Source organism: Mizuhopecten yessoensis, unplaced genomic scaffold (assembly GCF_002113885.1).
Source record: "Mizuhopecten yessoensis strain PY_sf001 unplaced genomic scaffold, ASM211388v2 scaffold9299, whole genome shotgun sequence".
NCBI lineage: Eukaryota > Metazoa > Mollusca > Bivalvia > Pectinida > Pectinidae > Mizuhopecten > Mizuhopecten yessoensis.
Genome location: NW_018407978.1, coordinates 344,186 through 360,906, shown reverse-complemented (window position 1 = coordinate 360,906; position 16,721 = coordinate 344,186). Strand labels below are relative to the sequence as shown.

The 16,721-nt window shown below is 36.0% G+C and overlaps 1 protein-coding gene across 1 annotated transcript; it reads right to left on the bottom strand.

Annotated features, from left to right (window-relative positions):
• Positions 1 to 9,009: 9,009 nt before the first annotated feature.
• LOC110457704 lies at positions 9,010 to 16,429 on the bottom strand. The gene is made up of 13 exons (XM_021509072.1): positions 16,381 to 16,429; positions 15,964 to 16,030; positions 14,352 to 14,459; positions 13,803 to 13,892; positions 13,160 to 13,249; positions 12,694 to 12,843; positions 12,206 to 12,283; positions 11,816 to 11,878; positions 11,305 to 11,400; positions 11,004 to 11,084; positions 10,403 to 10,657; positions 9,817 to 10,039; positions 9,010 to 9,530 (listed from the first exon to the last, which is right to left on the bottom strand). The coding sequence occupies exons 2-13, from the start codon at positions 16,019 to 16,021 to the stop codon at positions 9,374 to 9,376; spliced, it is 1,449 nt and encodes a 482-aa protein (XP_021364747.1). The 5' UTR covers positions 16,022 to 16,030; positions 16,381 to 16,429; the 3' UTR covers positions 9,010 to 9,373.
• Between the last annotated feature and the right edge of the window lie 292 nt (positions 16,430 to 16,721).

Here is a 16,721-nt window from a genome sequence, read left to right as displayed (position 1 = left end):
CATATAAGAACTAATACATTTACAAACTATACAATACTTGGTTAGAAAGCTCGTGTTATTTTGTTCATCCCTTGAACATTCAACATATGCAAAATATCCTAGCCTGCGAATTTCTACTTTTGCAGTTGTCAATTATTAAGTGTCGACACAGATGACACAGTATTTACGCATTGTGCGTCGTAAATGTTAACGGAAAATGCTGACGCAAGCTCTGTTACAACGTTACCTTTAATGACTGGCCGAATGATGGTTCATCAAATTATTTCAGCACATACTTTGTTTTACAGTAATAAAGGTTCTTCATCATTGTGTTTATTCGTATAAATTGCATTTAGTTTAGTTCGAAGGTACAATTGACCACATAGACACTCTGTGGTATACGTCTGCACTTTTTTGATGACAATATTATTTTATCTAGGTCTATCTTGAACATATGGATTATTGATACGGAAAACTAACCCCTTTTTCCCGTTTGTTATAATTCAACTATTGACAAAACAAAATAACCAAGACAAACATCCATTATTGAAACAAATCATAAGATGAACATGCTTTGTCATCTGAGTTAAATGTTTTGTCCTGTGTGTAGTTCCTCTCAATGACGAGAACTGCTGCATGAACAGTGCTTACAATACTAACGAGTGTGTGCTAATTAAAGAAAACTATCGTAGAGGTTTCCTAAGGTATAAAAGATAGAACATAGCAACGATCTGTAACGATTTTACCATATATATTGCTATTAGATTCCATTACATTGGAGGCACGATAGTCTAGTGGCAGGACGCCGGGCTCGTAACCGAACGGTTGCGGGTTCGAGTCACGTCACGGCACTCGAACAAGATACTTTGCTCCGCTTGTTCCAGTCTACTCAGCTGTAAATGAGTACGCGGTTGGGCAGTGCTAGAATTGCTGAATGCTAGCTGTGAGCGCCGAAATGGCAGCTCCGGCTGTATGCTCCCCAGGGAGTTGAGGAAGTTATTGGCTGGTTGTAAAGGCCCTATAGCCACAGGTAATCTTTTGTGAACCGCTTTGAGACGACCTACGAACTAGGTTGTGATAAATTATTATTACTAACATCATGTTAACATGTGTAATTGCTATAATACACACGAGTCACTGTTATGTGGAAGCACTGCAAGGGAATGATAATTTTGATTTGTCATATAAATACCGTGTTCTGCAGTGTCATACAGCCATCACATACATTATGTTTATGTAACGTGTGTGATATCACTTCGGAAATGACGTCACAATCGAATAGAAACGGACGCAATTTTCATCGTTTCAGAGGCGGCCAAAAATGTGCAAAACATTCGTTTCAGATCACAATTATACGGTTTACTTAGTATCAAATGATAAAAAGAATCTGCCATTCGTTTCCCTTCAAATTAGATTGATGATACCCATTTTGGATTTTTCATATTTGCTCGCCAGATTTAAAAACATGAAAAAATCCAAAACTTGTATCATAAATCTAATATGAAGATCCTCCATATATGTCTTGATTTGATATAAGTGCTATAATTTAGAAATTAAATAAGACTTACCTGTAAGTTGAAATTTGATTATAATTCTGTTTCACTGCTGAGGGTACATTAGGGATCACGTGAGAGGGGCGTGCGCATCTTCTAGCATTATTTGACGAGAGTGGATACTGAATAGGTATTTATTCAATACAATGATAAAGTAAAATGTCTTGTATCTATATATAAGATATTCAAATTTTCTTAAGGGTGGGTTAAAGGGTGGGCACGTGATCCCTAATGTACCCTCAGCAGTGAAACAGAATTATAATCAAATTTCAACTTACAGGTAAGTCTCATTTAATTTCTAAATTCTGTTTCACTACTGAGTGGTACCTAGGGACCACGTGAGATTTCAAAGTCAGTATCCACGACATATTGAGAACATAACCACAACTCAAAATGGAATTTTAATAGTATATTATAATCAACAACTCAATGAAAACCATCAACATATATACAACATAACAGTATATTAAAATCAACACCTCGATGAAAACCATCAACATAAATACAACATAACAATATATAATAATCAACAACTCGATGAAAACCATCAACATATATACAACGTTACCATTAAAATGTATGTAAAAGTAAGTAGCTGGAGCTAAGACTAGAGAGTTATCCTTGATAATTGATATGTTTCAACACATATTATGCTAATTTGGCTATCTTTAACTAGAACATTTAATTTGTAGGAAGCTCAGTTGTCTAATACACATATATTCAAAATAGATATATGTAAGAGGTAAAAGCGTTAGCATAAAGTAGAAAAAAAACGATATTATATATGAGATAAAACTATCTGTTTTAGTTCAGACATTTGAACACATCTAAATTGTCACAATAAACTTGTTCTGGGTATTAGCACTGAAAACTGTTCTTGTGCAACCACATAAATAAGTCAATCAAGTTTCCTGGCGTGATAGCAAAGAATTTTGGAACCCATATTCTTCCTGGATAGGTTTGTTTTAAAACTTGGCAAATGTTTGTGCTGGTGAATTAGTCCAACCTGCTGTATTCAGGATGAGGTGGAAAAAAATTCATGTCAATACCAGCTTTCACTAATGTGACTTTGATCCACCTATATATTGTACTTTTTGTTACAGGGTGGTAGGGTTTATTGAACCTCAAGAACACCTGCTGGTTGTTCCCACGAATGTTGTTAGTAACAGTCAGAATGCAAAGTCCTTCATCAACAGTGTAAGCTTTCAAGTGTATTTCACTCTGCTGAAACCCTGACCGAGATGTTTTAAGAAGGCTGGTGAATCGTAATGATTCATTATCTTCTGTAACACTGAAGTTCTGTATGTCCATCTGGTGAATAGCTTGTGCTCGTTGGCCTGTAAGTACACTCAGTAATGTGACCGCTTTGTAAGTCAGCTGTTTCAGTGAAAGCTCTTTTACTGGGGGCAGTGATTCAAGATATGTCAAAAGTACATTCACATTCCACGTCACATTATTTTTTGGAAAAACTGGTCTTTTGTGAAACACACCTTTCATGAACCGCACAGTTAGTGGATGAGATCCAACTGGGTGCCCATCAATGTGGATAAATGTTGATAGCGCGGATCGTACAGTGTTCATGGCACTATATCCGAGTCACCTTGAATAACACTTTGTTAGAAATTCAATCACATTTTTCAAATTGGATGAAAATGGACTGATATTAGTTTCTCTGAGCCACTGTTTTGTATAAGCACCGTATTGTTTTTGAGTGTTGTTTCTCCATGAGGACATGATGATGTCCTGAGCTGTTTCTGAAAGCTCCACACTTTGGAGGTATCTCCTGACACCAGGCAGGCAATCAAATGTAGTTTGGGCAGATGTTCCTTCCATCTTTTCCGTGGGTGGGTGAGCGTGTGTTGACACCTAGGGAGATAAAAAGGGCAATCAATGAGCATGCGCATTAACCTAGGAAACCAGGCCTGTGTTGTCCAGTATAGAACAATCAGCATCATGTCTGATCTATGATGTTGCACTTTCTTAAGCACTTTAGATATTAATGCAAAAGGAGGGAACGCATATGATGCATCCACAGCTACTGCAAAGGGATCTGGTTTCCATGAAACATAGCATGGAATTTGGTTATTTAGACGAGACGCAAACAAATCAATACTAGGTTCTCCCCAGAGTCTGGACATTTTTTGAAACATGTTGGGGTCTAGATGCCATTCTACATTGTCATGGTCCATTCGACTTTGTCTGTCAGCTTTCTGGTTATCTACCCCTGGTAAGTGTGCAGCTTTAAGCCATAAATCTTGCTCTCTTGCCCATTGCCATATCTGTCTGGATAGGTCATTGAGTGCTTTCTTAGTACCACCCAGATGGTTGATGTAGGCCACAGCTGTAGTATTGTCTATTTGTAATTTTATTGTCTGATTTCTCTTTTCAGAACAGACTACCCGGAGTGAGAACCAAACAGTCAATAATTCTAAATAATTTATATGATTCTCTGCTTCTTCTGCAGTCCAGTGTCCCCTAGTTTGCTTTCTCTTACAGACTCCACCCCACCCTGTGTTTGATGCATCTGATGCAGTAATCATGCTGGGGTCTGCAGTTACAATGGGGTTTGAGACATTGTGGATATTGTCTATCCACCAAGTCAAGTCATCTTTACACGTTTGTGTCAGTGACATGTGTCCATTAAAATTGCCATGATTTAACTTTAACGCCTTAGCTTTGTTGTTATCAATTGACCTATAGTACAACTTGCCATATTGACCCCCCGGAAAACTTGAAACTATCAATCCAACAACAACCGAAACATCATGGATTGTAATTTTCTTGGCTTTTAACAAATTTTGACAAGCAGTCCTGACTTTGGTTGCTTTTTCTGGCGTAAGTGATACAGTCATATCAATCGAACTTAAAATAAACCCGAGATATTGTATTGTTCGAGATGGGGTGAAGATGGACTTGTCTTGGTGTATAACAAACCCCAGGTCTTGTGACATATGTATTGTGTCCTGTAAACCGCGGCTACACTCAATGTACGAGTCCCCAACCACCAATGAATCATCAATATAGGATACTATTTGATGGCCCCTTTTTCGTTACTCCGATAACAACGGTTTTGTTAGTTTTGTGAAAATGCGGGGAGCTGATGCTAGACCATTTGGTAAGGCGGTGAATTCATACAACTGTCCTTCAAATTGGAAACGTATTTTTTTTCATATTCTGAAGCTATTGCCACTTAATAGTATGCATCTTTCCAATCTATTGATGGCATAAAACAGTTTTTTTCTCATGAGATCAATGGCCGTCTGTAAAGTATCCATTTTAAAATGGTTATAATAAACCGATTGATTCAGATTTTTTAAATTTAATATCATCCTGTACGAACCATCTTTTTTGGGTCTCAGAAAAATGTTTGACACATATTAATCAGTACACTGTGTTACGGGTCGGACCCTTTGCTTTCTTTCAAGTTTTGAGACTTCTGTTTGCACGAAATACGTTTCCGCATCCCTAAATTTGTATGGATGTGGTGTAAACTTTTGAAAAGGTTTTTCGGAAAATTCAATGTTATAGCCATTTTCCACGATATCCAGTAAATAGGCATCTGAGGTTATTTCAAACCATGCATTTAAATGCTGTGAAATACACCCAGCCTGAAAATCAGCTGTCAATTCAATACTTTGTGCTTTATTAACATTCACCTCGATTCCCGCTTGCGGATTTGTTATTGACGGGGTTTCCTGTTCTGTAGTCCCCTGCCTCGGCCCCGTGGACTCTGGCTCTGATTCTGGTTTTGATATCCACCTTTGTTGTAAGGGCGGTAACTCGTATATCCGTACTGGTATTTTGGAGGGCCGTGTTGACCTCCACGTTTTTTGAAACGTACTGTCCGTAGCTATTGTACCGGTTGTGGGATGGCCGCTTAGATAAGAGTTTATATCCAAGGCGATTTGTCTCTGAAATGTCTTTGATTGTCTTGGCCAGATCATCCCCGAACAATGACACCGATGGGGTGTTCTGATGTGCACACAGTTGTGCGTATTGTCCGTTTAAGTCAGGTTTGATAAACTCCCGACGACGTTGACTGATCTCTTGTGTAGCACTGGTGATTAAGTGAAAAGAATCAAACAGCAGTTTTACTGCTAACGAAATGTCTATATCTTTCTTCTCACTCTTCTGTTTCAGAAGAGTGTCCACAACCTGGACTAGCGGAATCAGTCCTTTGACTAATCGCTGCTGACTGCGTTGCAGTTTGATGTCTCGACTTCGAGTCAAAGTTCTCAATTTTCCCCAGATTTCGGGGTTCACTTTTTGACACTGTAGTAGTTCAACGTTGGCAGGCCGATTGTATTTATCCAACATTGGCTTTATTTTGTCATCGGTCACATTTTGTGACAAGATATTGTTTACCAGTGTGGCAAGTTTAGGCTCCATGTCCGGCCCAACTGCATCATTATAGGCATATGTTTCGGACAGATCTGCGAGAATATCTACGTCAATGTTATCGTCCGGAACCTCGCAGGCCTGATCATCTGTGTTGTCCAGGGCCGTATGATTAGGCTCTAATAAGTCGTCAATTTGTTGGCAAATGTCGACTGATTCGTCACATTCCATAGCTTGTGTATCAGGCGCACTTAATGAATTTGACGCACTTGGAGTGTTAGGGCCCAGGAGTCCCTTTTTTCTCATGTATTGATCACGGTTTCGACACTCGTCAATTTTGGTGGCCACTTAACCATTAATGAACTGCCGTGATTCCACCTGCATCTGTTTCTGATTTTCCAACATCGTGGATAGCGATGTGGAAATGGCCGATGCAAATTGTAACAGTGGATTGCTATCCACTGCTCTAGTCATTACTGGAGTAGGATTGGCCGTACTACAGGATGGCTGGGGTTTTCCGCTATTTTGAATTTGACCCGTGGTCGTGGGGTGAGTGGTCGAGGGTTTTTTAACTTTCGCCTGTGGCACTTGGTCCATAGTTTTGGAGATTTCTCCAACTAGGTCGAATTTTCCAACTATGCGTTGGTGCTTCCCACTCTTGCCGTCCTGCTTCGACATCATTAGTTTACCCTGGATTTCCTTTGTTCTGGTCTCGCCAATATGGCGGTCACACCGTGGACGGTGGTCAGTGTGTTGCTCAATACTGATTTAAGTCTGTTGTCGGCCTACCGTGCTGTGCACGTCTATAAATGTGTTGACAATCAGTTACTTGTAACTTTTGTCATTGTATAGAAATGTTTAGAGTTCATAAAATATCAAAATTGTTCGATAGATATGAAGTTTTTGTCAGAGCAGAATTGTCCGTCGCTGACCAAGTTAGAAGATCGATCGCTAATGCTAGAAGATACGCACGCACCTCTCACGTGGTCCCTAGGTACCACTCAGTAGTGAAACAGAACTGGTATTGCTGCTGCCACTTTACAAAATTGACCATTAGTGACCAGACCGACTCCATAACGAGGGATACATTAGAACAAATCAATACAGGTGGTGTTGCTTTTTATTGTTATTCACTTATAATCGAATATAATTGTGTACAGGTGTTACATAATAAACAATTTTTAAATATGAACGAAAATGACGGCTTGTTTTTTTCTACAACTAATCTGGTAAACTGGAGAAGGGGAGCTAACTACTGGCAAAAATCTTATTTTAGATCATAATATTTTTTAAGTTAACATAAAATTACTAAACATACATAATTTCTTTATTGTATCCTGTTTATTATCATGATAAATGTGTTATCTACGTGTTTTAATAATGTATGACATTACTTGTGTTGCATATTTTAATTTTTATCAGCTACATCATAAATACATATATATATATATCCCGAATAACGCTGGGTTCTTGCAAACAGACAAATATAGAGACAGAGAGACAGAAGACAAAACAAATACGAATAAAGACGGGTTCCTGGCCATTTGTCAATATTTCGTTCGTTTGAGAGAAAGAGTCCTGACTGTTTCACAATATCGAAACTTCATGAATTTTCCATTTATTCCATCAGTGATATAAAGTTGAAAAGTTAAGCTTTTAAATTGCAAAAATAAAATGCAACTCTTTTAACGGGGATTTGTTCAGTGCAGACTTCAACTGTTATGATACACGTATTTATTTTGAATATGCAATGAATCGATTTAAATTGAAACGTAAACGTTATGTGTTAGAGATAAAGAATTGTATATGTTGATACAAACAACTATCGAAATGATAAAGGTAACAACCCATGGATCTGGAACATCGGTATCCTCAAATATGTCTTACTGTTTGAATTTTAATTTGGAAGTATGCAAATAATATACTACGTGTCCATCCCACCACTAACATAAATATGGACAGGGTGGGATACCATTTAGAGCTGTATTCGGTTGTGAGTTGGAACACCAACGCTTGGAATAAAATACTAAGTGTCCATTTCCTTTACGTGCATAAACCTTGATTAGTTGGAATAATGTATAGAGTTGTATTCGGTTGTGAGTTGGAACACCAACAATTAATATATAATACTAAGTGTCCATTTCCATTACGTGCATAAACCTTGATTAGTTGGAATAATGTTAAGAGTTGTATTCGGTTGTGAGTTGGAACACCAACAATTGGAATAAAATACTAAGTGTCCATTTCCATTACGTACATAAGCCTTGAAAGGTTGGAATAATGTTTAGAGTTATATCCAGTAGCTACAGTAATTGGGAAACCAACTTTTCATTTATTGTCCAAAAAGGACACATCGTGGAAGACCAATATGACGATCATGGTTTATAAAGTTAATCTACGATACAATTAAAAAGAATGGTTGTAAGACCATTAATAAAACTTGCAACTAATATACCTGAGTTTATCAATCAATTGAATTGACATTCAGACTCATCTTGTTCAATGCATGGTTGACGAAATCTTTCATATTATCTATTATGTGTAAAAATTAATAAAATTCAAAACTCAAATATAAGCCTATTGAAATTCAAAACGATTACCTACAGACTGGAAACACCTACCATTTGAGCAGGGAACTAAATCTTTATCAGGTCAGCGCTGTTTTGAAATAGTATTTTCATCTTAAATACTTAATCAGTACATCAGATGAATTGGGTCAATCGCTGTTTTGAGATGTTCAGGGTCATCGTTTTGAAAACATGATGTTACATTTCAATTATTTTCATTTCATCAAATTTCAACCTAGGTCAGTGGTTATAGATTAAAATAACGTCTATTTCAGCACTAATCTTTTAAATTCGAATCACCTTTTTAGACTTAGCTCGAATTCATTCTGAGGGTGTGAAGATTTAAAAATTGAAAATATTTACAATTTGTTTATTGTTTTATCACTTTAACAATATTTTTTGCGTTTATAGAAAATCAGAAGTGATGAAGATATCAGGACTGACCAGTACAATGTAGCAAAACCTCAAGGATTATCTCTTAAACGAGTTTATAAATTCAGGTTTGAGCAATACTTATACAATTTGAACTCATTTTATGTTCTTAGAAAATAAAAATAATAAAGGGGCTAATAAACACTCATAAATATTATTTTATTAATAAATATATCACTTCAAGCAGACATAACATATATCACATGCAAATGAGAAACAACAAGAGACGGGAGTAAGGCCGATTTGAGTTTATTCAGACCTCCTTCCATAGCAATGTCGGAAACAAATAACTACAATGTATAGCGTTGTTTTACACTATTTATAATCCAAAATATTCTTCCTCTGGCTAAGTATATGTTAACAAAGCATTGAAATGTGTAACTTGATATCTGTATCTAGTCGGTTGCGATATATTTATGTTCGCTGGTGTTTCGTTCGACTTCAGATTACGGCTGTTTGACAGGTGCACGGATGTATACGGCATATTTAAGGTAGCTGGCGACTTTACTCGAGGTCGACTTTCCTGCCGTGCCTGCACTTGTGGCGGATATGGTTAAGGAAGGGACTCTTGCTGACTGGGATACGAGTCTCAAACTGCTCGTGCATGACCTGCTGCTCCAACATCTGGTTCCTGGCAGCAAGGACACGGGTCTGGAGACGACTAAAACGGGTAAAGAAGTAGGAATACAGAACACATGGAATAAACCCTTGCAACGGCAGATTCATGGGAGAATAAGTGTAAAGTGATAATAGACTTCTGATTATAACAAAAATGACAAAAATGCTCAAAATTATTAAAAAAAATCGAACGTGATAGCATACTAGAAAAGGAGTAGCGAAATGGTCTACTAAGAAATTTGTTCTCAAAGAACATACGAAATTGTATCATCGCTGATTGTAGGTTAAATTAAGAAAAGTAATTATAGCAGGGTGGTATTGGAACTTACGCGTGCATAAGATCGGAGAGAAGCTCGTGGACGGCCTCCTCGGAAACAGCGCCTTGGGAAATTCCTTGTTGTACAGTCATCACGTGACGGACAACCTCCTCGTCATCACCATAAGCATGCATAAGGGCATCCTCAGCACCTCTCAGGTAGGCAGGGAAGGCATTTGGTGGCCTGTAGGAGTTCTGGCCATCAACGTTGATCTCGAAGTTCATGTTCATGGGCACTGTAATTGAAGAAAATCGTTATAAAAAAGACGGCCACATATCGCTTGACACATCCAAGAGGTTTTTGATGCAACAAAGCTTTTCCGATTTGCAATTATTTTGATTCACGTGTTATTTTGATATTTTAAAAAGAAGGAAAAAGGGGGAAAAAGCAGAAACAAACATGAGTCTTTTTCATTTCTATGCATACATATTATTTTATGCAAACGTTGATAATCTTCCCGTTTCTAATGCATGTGCTTTTAATGTTACTATGCAATATTATAGCATAATCTTTGTTTGGCCAATCTACATGACATATCATCGGATATTTTACATGCTATCCAATATCATGTCATTAACAAACGTCAACGTATCCATACTTGGCCTCCTCTGCATCATCATTTGTCTCTGCATCATCATTTGTCTCTGCTGCTGCTGCTGCATCATCATCATCTGTTCAGGAGACATCTGCATTTGGGGTTGTGGCTGTGCGGTCTCGCCCATCAGCATTTTCATTCCGCCGAGACTGTTGAAGCCCTTGATGAGCATGGGCAGGTACTGCATGGGGTTCTCAAGGATTCCAGAGTTCTTCACTTTGCTCATGACAGCCTCCTTGATCTCGTCGAAAGAAGCATCTGTTGGAAAAGATATTGATTCATTAATTAAATTTCAAATGAAGGTCATGTAGTATGTTACGCATAACATAAACAATGAGACCACTGAAGTGTCAATAAAACCACAATTTGAACTCAAAATTGATAAAACTAGAGTAAACAATGAATAAAGGAAATGTTCACATTCGATACATACTAAAAAAATCAAGATTAATAAGACCAGGTTTTCCGGCAGGTTAAGTGTCTTCTGCTTAACCGAATCAACAATTCTATCATCATATTATTTTAATTACATTTCCGCCAGATTCTTATATTGCATAGAAACAGATCACTAAACCTTATACTCCTAGCTAGGGACCCAACTTACCATCTTTAAATTCAAATCCGTAACCGTTGGCGGTGTTGAGGAACTTCTTCTTGAGCATGTTCATTGCCTTCTCTGGGGTTTCTGTGAAACACAATGACAGTTTTAAGACTTAGATGATAATCGGAGCGATCTTGTTTTAAAACGATTCTTGTGAAATCAAAAACTTTAATTAAAACAAAAGAGAAATATAGTGGATCTTTGAAAGAGAGTAAGAACATGCCGTATTGTATAAGTTAAAATCAACTGCTGACTTAAAGTGGTCGCATTCCTAAATGTTTATTTTGGTTTGAAAGTAGCTTACCCATGTCCTCCTCGGTATATTCGATTCCGAGATCTTCCATGTATTCCCTCATCTTGCCCATGACTCTGGCCCTCATCTCTTCTGGGGAAGCGTCCTCTACAAGAGAAGGAATTATACAATATAATCAATAAATTCTAGAAGAATTGATTAAATCTCAGCAACAAATCTTATAGAGTAATCAACAGTATCAACAGTGGATAGATACCGATTATTAAATATGATCGTATTTATTAACAAAAACCTGCTATATAATTTATGTATATGTAATATAAACTTCACTTATTTAACAATAAGTATGAAACACGTTATTTCAACTTATGTTAATCACTCTTGTTGGCCCTATACATATACATATATATATGTATATGTATTAGTTATGATAGCCTCCAATTTATCGATGAAAGTGTAAAATTATTAAAATAGTACAATAATAATTTATAAAGTATCCTTATTTTAATATACATCAGATCAATAATAAAATTATATCAAGCATTTCGTTTCGCATATTTACCTGGGATTTCGAAATGTTCCAAGAGCATTTTCTCAAGCTGTTTTTTCATACTTTCTGGGTCCTCTGTCAAGTAAGATAACATTAAATAAATAAACGTCATTAATTAGACATTGATGTTAACATAAAACCTCATGATGTAATAAATACGAACTTCACATTAAATACAATATTATATACAATACTGATTTAATATTTTGATGTAATGAGGTGTAAATTGCACCTGTTTTAAATGACTCAAATGTGTAATAGGTTAATTGTATTTATATGGTATTTATACATATCAAAATTAAATGTATATTTGCATTGAAATGTCAGCTACTATGCCTAAATTTCCTTTTTTAATTGTAAACGTGCTATCGTATTGGTAAACATAACAACACACAAACGCACCTGTATTCATTTCAACGCCTTGTTCCTTCAGTTGTTTCTGAATGAATGACATCAGTTTGGGCATGGCAGATTTGATATCTAGATGTGCAGAAAAAAATGTTATAGAATGTTAGAAACCGTTTCCACCTATTACAAATATATTATCCTTTGTATACCCGTGAAAATATGTCTAAGTACATTGTTTTAGAAAGCATGACAAAAATGCATCCGCTTGTGTCAGCACAAAAGTACAAGATCAGTACTCAAGTTAAATTATTCATTAATTTGGAAGGGGACAAAATCAGTGTTTTTCCGTTGTCAATCTAATTTTTTCTTCTAATTTATAATCAAAGTAGCGGATCATCAGTTGCACAAGGTCGCTCTCAAGTTGGATAATAAGTTAATTTGGGAGAAATTGGAAGCAGTTATTTATGTTCAATCATCGATTTTTAATCATTATAAACATTGAATTCATAGCTCAAGTTACGCTTCATCGAGTAGATACTAACCTTGGAAGTCCTCGACGTCAAGACCAAACTCGCTCATTTTTGCCTTTGCTTGGGTTTTCAAAGTACTCATAATGCTTCCCATATCATCCTCTTCCGGCATCTGAAGTCCCATATTCTGGAGCTCAGACTTCATCAGTTTCTGGAGATTTCCTATTAATTAGTAAACACAAATTAACAACTATACAGTGGCGTCAATTAAAGATGTATAAATTAAAATGAGATAGAAATACTTAATGTGGATAAAATAGTGGCTGACAAGTAAAACGTGAGCTTTTGTAAAGAATACTCATTCGGAATTTGATTTCGCGTTTTATAAACAATGTTAGCGTCATTTGTTCTTAAAAAGGAAAAGCCACCCTTTGAATGATAAATAGTAATACATTACGGTTTCAAGGTCATGTAGAATATCATACTAACGTATTATTTATCATATCAACGTTTAACGGCGGAAGTCGAAGCAACCTACCGTTCTGGGCATCGCCGAGCAAACCCTTGATTTCGTCTACGTGCTCTGGCAGGTGAGTGGCGGCTTCACTGATTTCTTCTTTGGAGATTCCTGAAGTAAACCATTAACAACAGTGTAATGCACATCATGACCAACACGTGTATATGCAGCTGTGATTTGTAAACAAAACAGTAAACATGTGACACGATGAATAAAATCAGTAACTGTTATAGTTGTTAAGGTATTGCATATAGGCTCATGTCAGTGTAATTAGTATGAGTTGGGCTCTTAACTTTTCCTCAAAATGAAAATCTCATTCTTGAGATTGAAACAATTTTCTTACCTTTATCTCGATAATAGTGAATACACGGATACTTCAGAAATGTATGTAAAGTTTTTTCATTAATTATAATATTCAATGCAATTTTGCGCCACTCAAATTCTTCATTCAAAAGTGACTTTTCAGAAAAAATCAACAATATTTTCGACAAATAATTTCTGCCATTATTTACATTGTTCTGGACAAATATATACCATGGAACTTCTTTTTCATTTTGAGGAAAAGTTATGAGCCCAATAATTGATGCGCCAGATACTGACAATAACAATTTAAAGGGCGACTTGTACTTGTACCTGGAATAGTACGTAAACAGGCGAGACTTACCCATTCCCTCGACCATCTCCATCATTTGTGGCGGCATGTGGTCGATGATTCCCTTCAGCTCTTCGGGGTCGATGTCTTTAATCATGGAGGCTGAACAAAACGTTTGAATTAGTGAACACTTTGTTATAACTCGAAAAATTAACCTGTTTCATTCCGAACAAAACAATTTCTGGAAAAACTATAAAGATTAATATGTTATTAAGATTATCAATAAATAGTTTAAGAGAATCGCCTCTTTGAATATATAAAATATATATAATGATTACCTGTGAGAAAATGTCGTGCTTGCTAATGATATTTACCATTTCAGGGAAAATCTTATATGAGCCTTTTCGCGATTTAAATATTGCGCCGAATTATAACTTCGCTAATTGAATTTTCTGTATTTTATTTCATCATCAACATATTATGAGCGCGTCGATTTATCAATGCACAATCAGCTAAAATCGAAAAAAGCGCTTAATGTTGTAGTGCGCTAAAAAGGAAATACGTATATAGTACTAAACAGTTTTAGCTTTTAACCCTGTACATTGTCGTCTGTATACTTACAAATGTCGTCCAGGTTGAGTCCTTCCATCATGCTCTTGGCTTGTCCCATCAAGTTGCCGATGTTTCCCATACCGCCGAGACCTCCAAGCATCCCCTGGAGATTCTTCACTGCAAACAAAAACAGAAGTGACGTACATGTTCTTCCAAAAATGGCGTTTTTATTAAAAACGAAAACATTAAATTGTCATATACAGTATGAAAGAAAATTATAGAATAACAGCTGTTTTAAATTGAACAATGCCATTCGATACTGGAGGGGGGTAATTCCGATAAGCCGTCCTTTCTTAACTTTAGTATAACGGTAAATCTTTGGTAGTATATAAAGCTATGTTTCCTTAAGGATGCCAATAACACTAGACTGCAGTCAAAATACCCCTGAAAGATCTGGTCCGTATGTCGACGTCATAATGGTACCGCTTGATACAATTTCTTCCTGCAACTACATTCAATTTGAACTGAATGATTACTTTTAATTTATCTTTTTCTTTTATTTATTATTTTATTTTATGAGATGTAAATACGTATCCAATTTTGTTTATGTACGCCTAAGACTAATGTGTAAAGCATCGTTATTGACTATAACTTTCAACAAGAAGCAATACAATGATTAAATCAAGTACATATAAAACAAACATAGATCTCCTGTAAAATATGTCTAGAATTGTGTATGTGTTTGACCGTAGATAATGACAACATAAATTACTAACAATTAAAGGACATGCGCGATAATCTAATGAGTGATGTTCGAGATTTCTAACAGGTTATTTCTTTGTTTATATATCATTCCAGTAACCCTTAACTCAAAAAAGAGAAGACAATAAAAAAAGCAAAAAATGTGTATGATTGGAAATGTTTTAAAACAACAATATACTTGTTCGTTTTAGTGAGAGAGAAAACAAAATGGTATATTTTAAAAAGCAATATTTATTGTGAATAATGTAAGTTTATTTATTTTTAGATATTTATTATAAATCACATTCAAATGTTGTTACCAATGCCTTAATATCAACTAATGTGTAACCATAAAAACCATAACGAAGCATAGGTTTTTTGTTCCTATTAATTTTTTTATTTATTTTTTATATTTCAGTGAACATTCTTCAAGAAAGTATAATACATTTATGTTTGTAAGAGTCTGGTTGATCATGATTATGCTAATGAGATAAGGTGTGGAGTCACAGTTGATTGATCACACCAGCTGGCGATCAATCACACTGACAACGAGGTGTGACGAACTCACGGAAGTGGGTTAGGTACCCGGAAGTGTCAATAGGTACCGTCTGCAGGCGAGATTAACCTCAACTCCTAAATCCTACCACTACTTTTGCTGCGCAAATTTGTTGTTTCTTAACGAATTTGAACATTATCCATTGAGCCTGTACAAATAGCTTAGAACTGCTCATTTGAATAATCAAATATGATTTTTATATCACAAAATATGCAAGTGAAAAGTACATTTACCATTAATTAACTAATAATTTACCTAGGAATCGATCTTCATTTAAAAACCTTCTGACCATATTACTAGACAAACGGCTTAACGATTACAGAATAGAGTAAGCATTAACAGGCGGAGTTTCCATTATAACAAATATAGGTAAAGGATACTTACAGTCGAATTCCATGCCCATGGCACATGCCACCAAAACGGTCAATATAACAAAACGCATTTTGGATTTCTGTAGGGAAATAAAGACAAAATACATGAAATTTGTATCAATAATGCATGCAAAATAGTTTAAATGGAAATGTGACACGTCTTTTTATAATTGAAAACCTTAAAGCAATGCGTTATGTCAAATAAATCTTATTGCTCAATTACATTCAGTTACAAATTAAGTTCATCGTAAATGCATATAAGATACACGTATAACAAATATTTTTCTTTCGAAATCACCTGCTTATCTTTATATTTGATTAGTTATTTTTCTCTTCAATGTTTTCGTATTGGTATACATATGTTTAAACGTTATTATGTTAGAAATTACAATATTCTTAAAAAAAATCCTTGAATATCTAATGAACTCACGTAGTGTGGACTGCAGAAGTTGCTCCGTAAGTCTGCTGATCGAAAAGAAACTTGCTCGTTTTATAGTCAGTAGGTCACGTGACATATTACCATCCATCACTACCGGGTACCACGGACGGGTATACGTGTCGTTTGCATAGACCCTACTTTGCCGCACGCGGAAGGAGAAGGGTTTGGCGGCCCTCGGGCTGGCTCATGTGATGTTATTTCATACTGCAGTGCAGTAAAGTAGCGCAATATTACGACTGTACGGCGTTTTGTTTATACCCGTGTTCGTGTAAATGTGACATAACTAGTTGAAATACTTCCCGACATGTTTTGGTATTAATGTATTAGGGAAC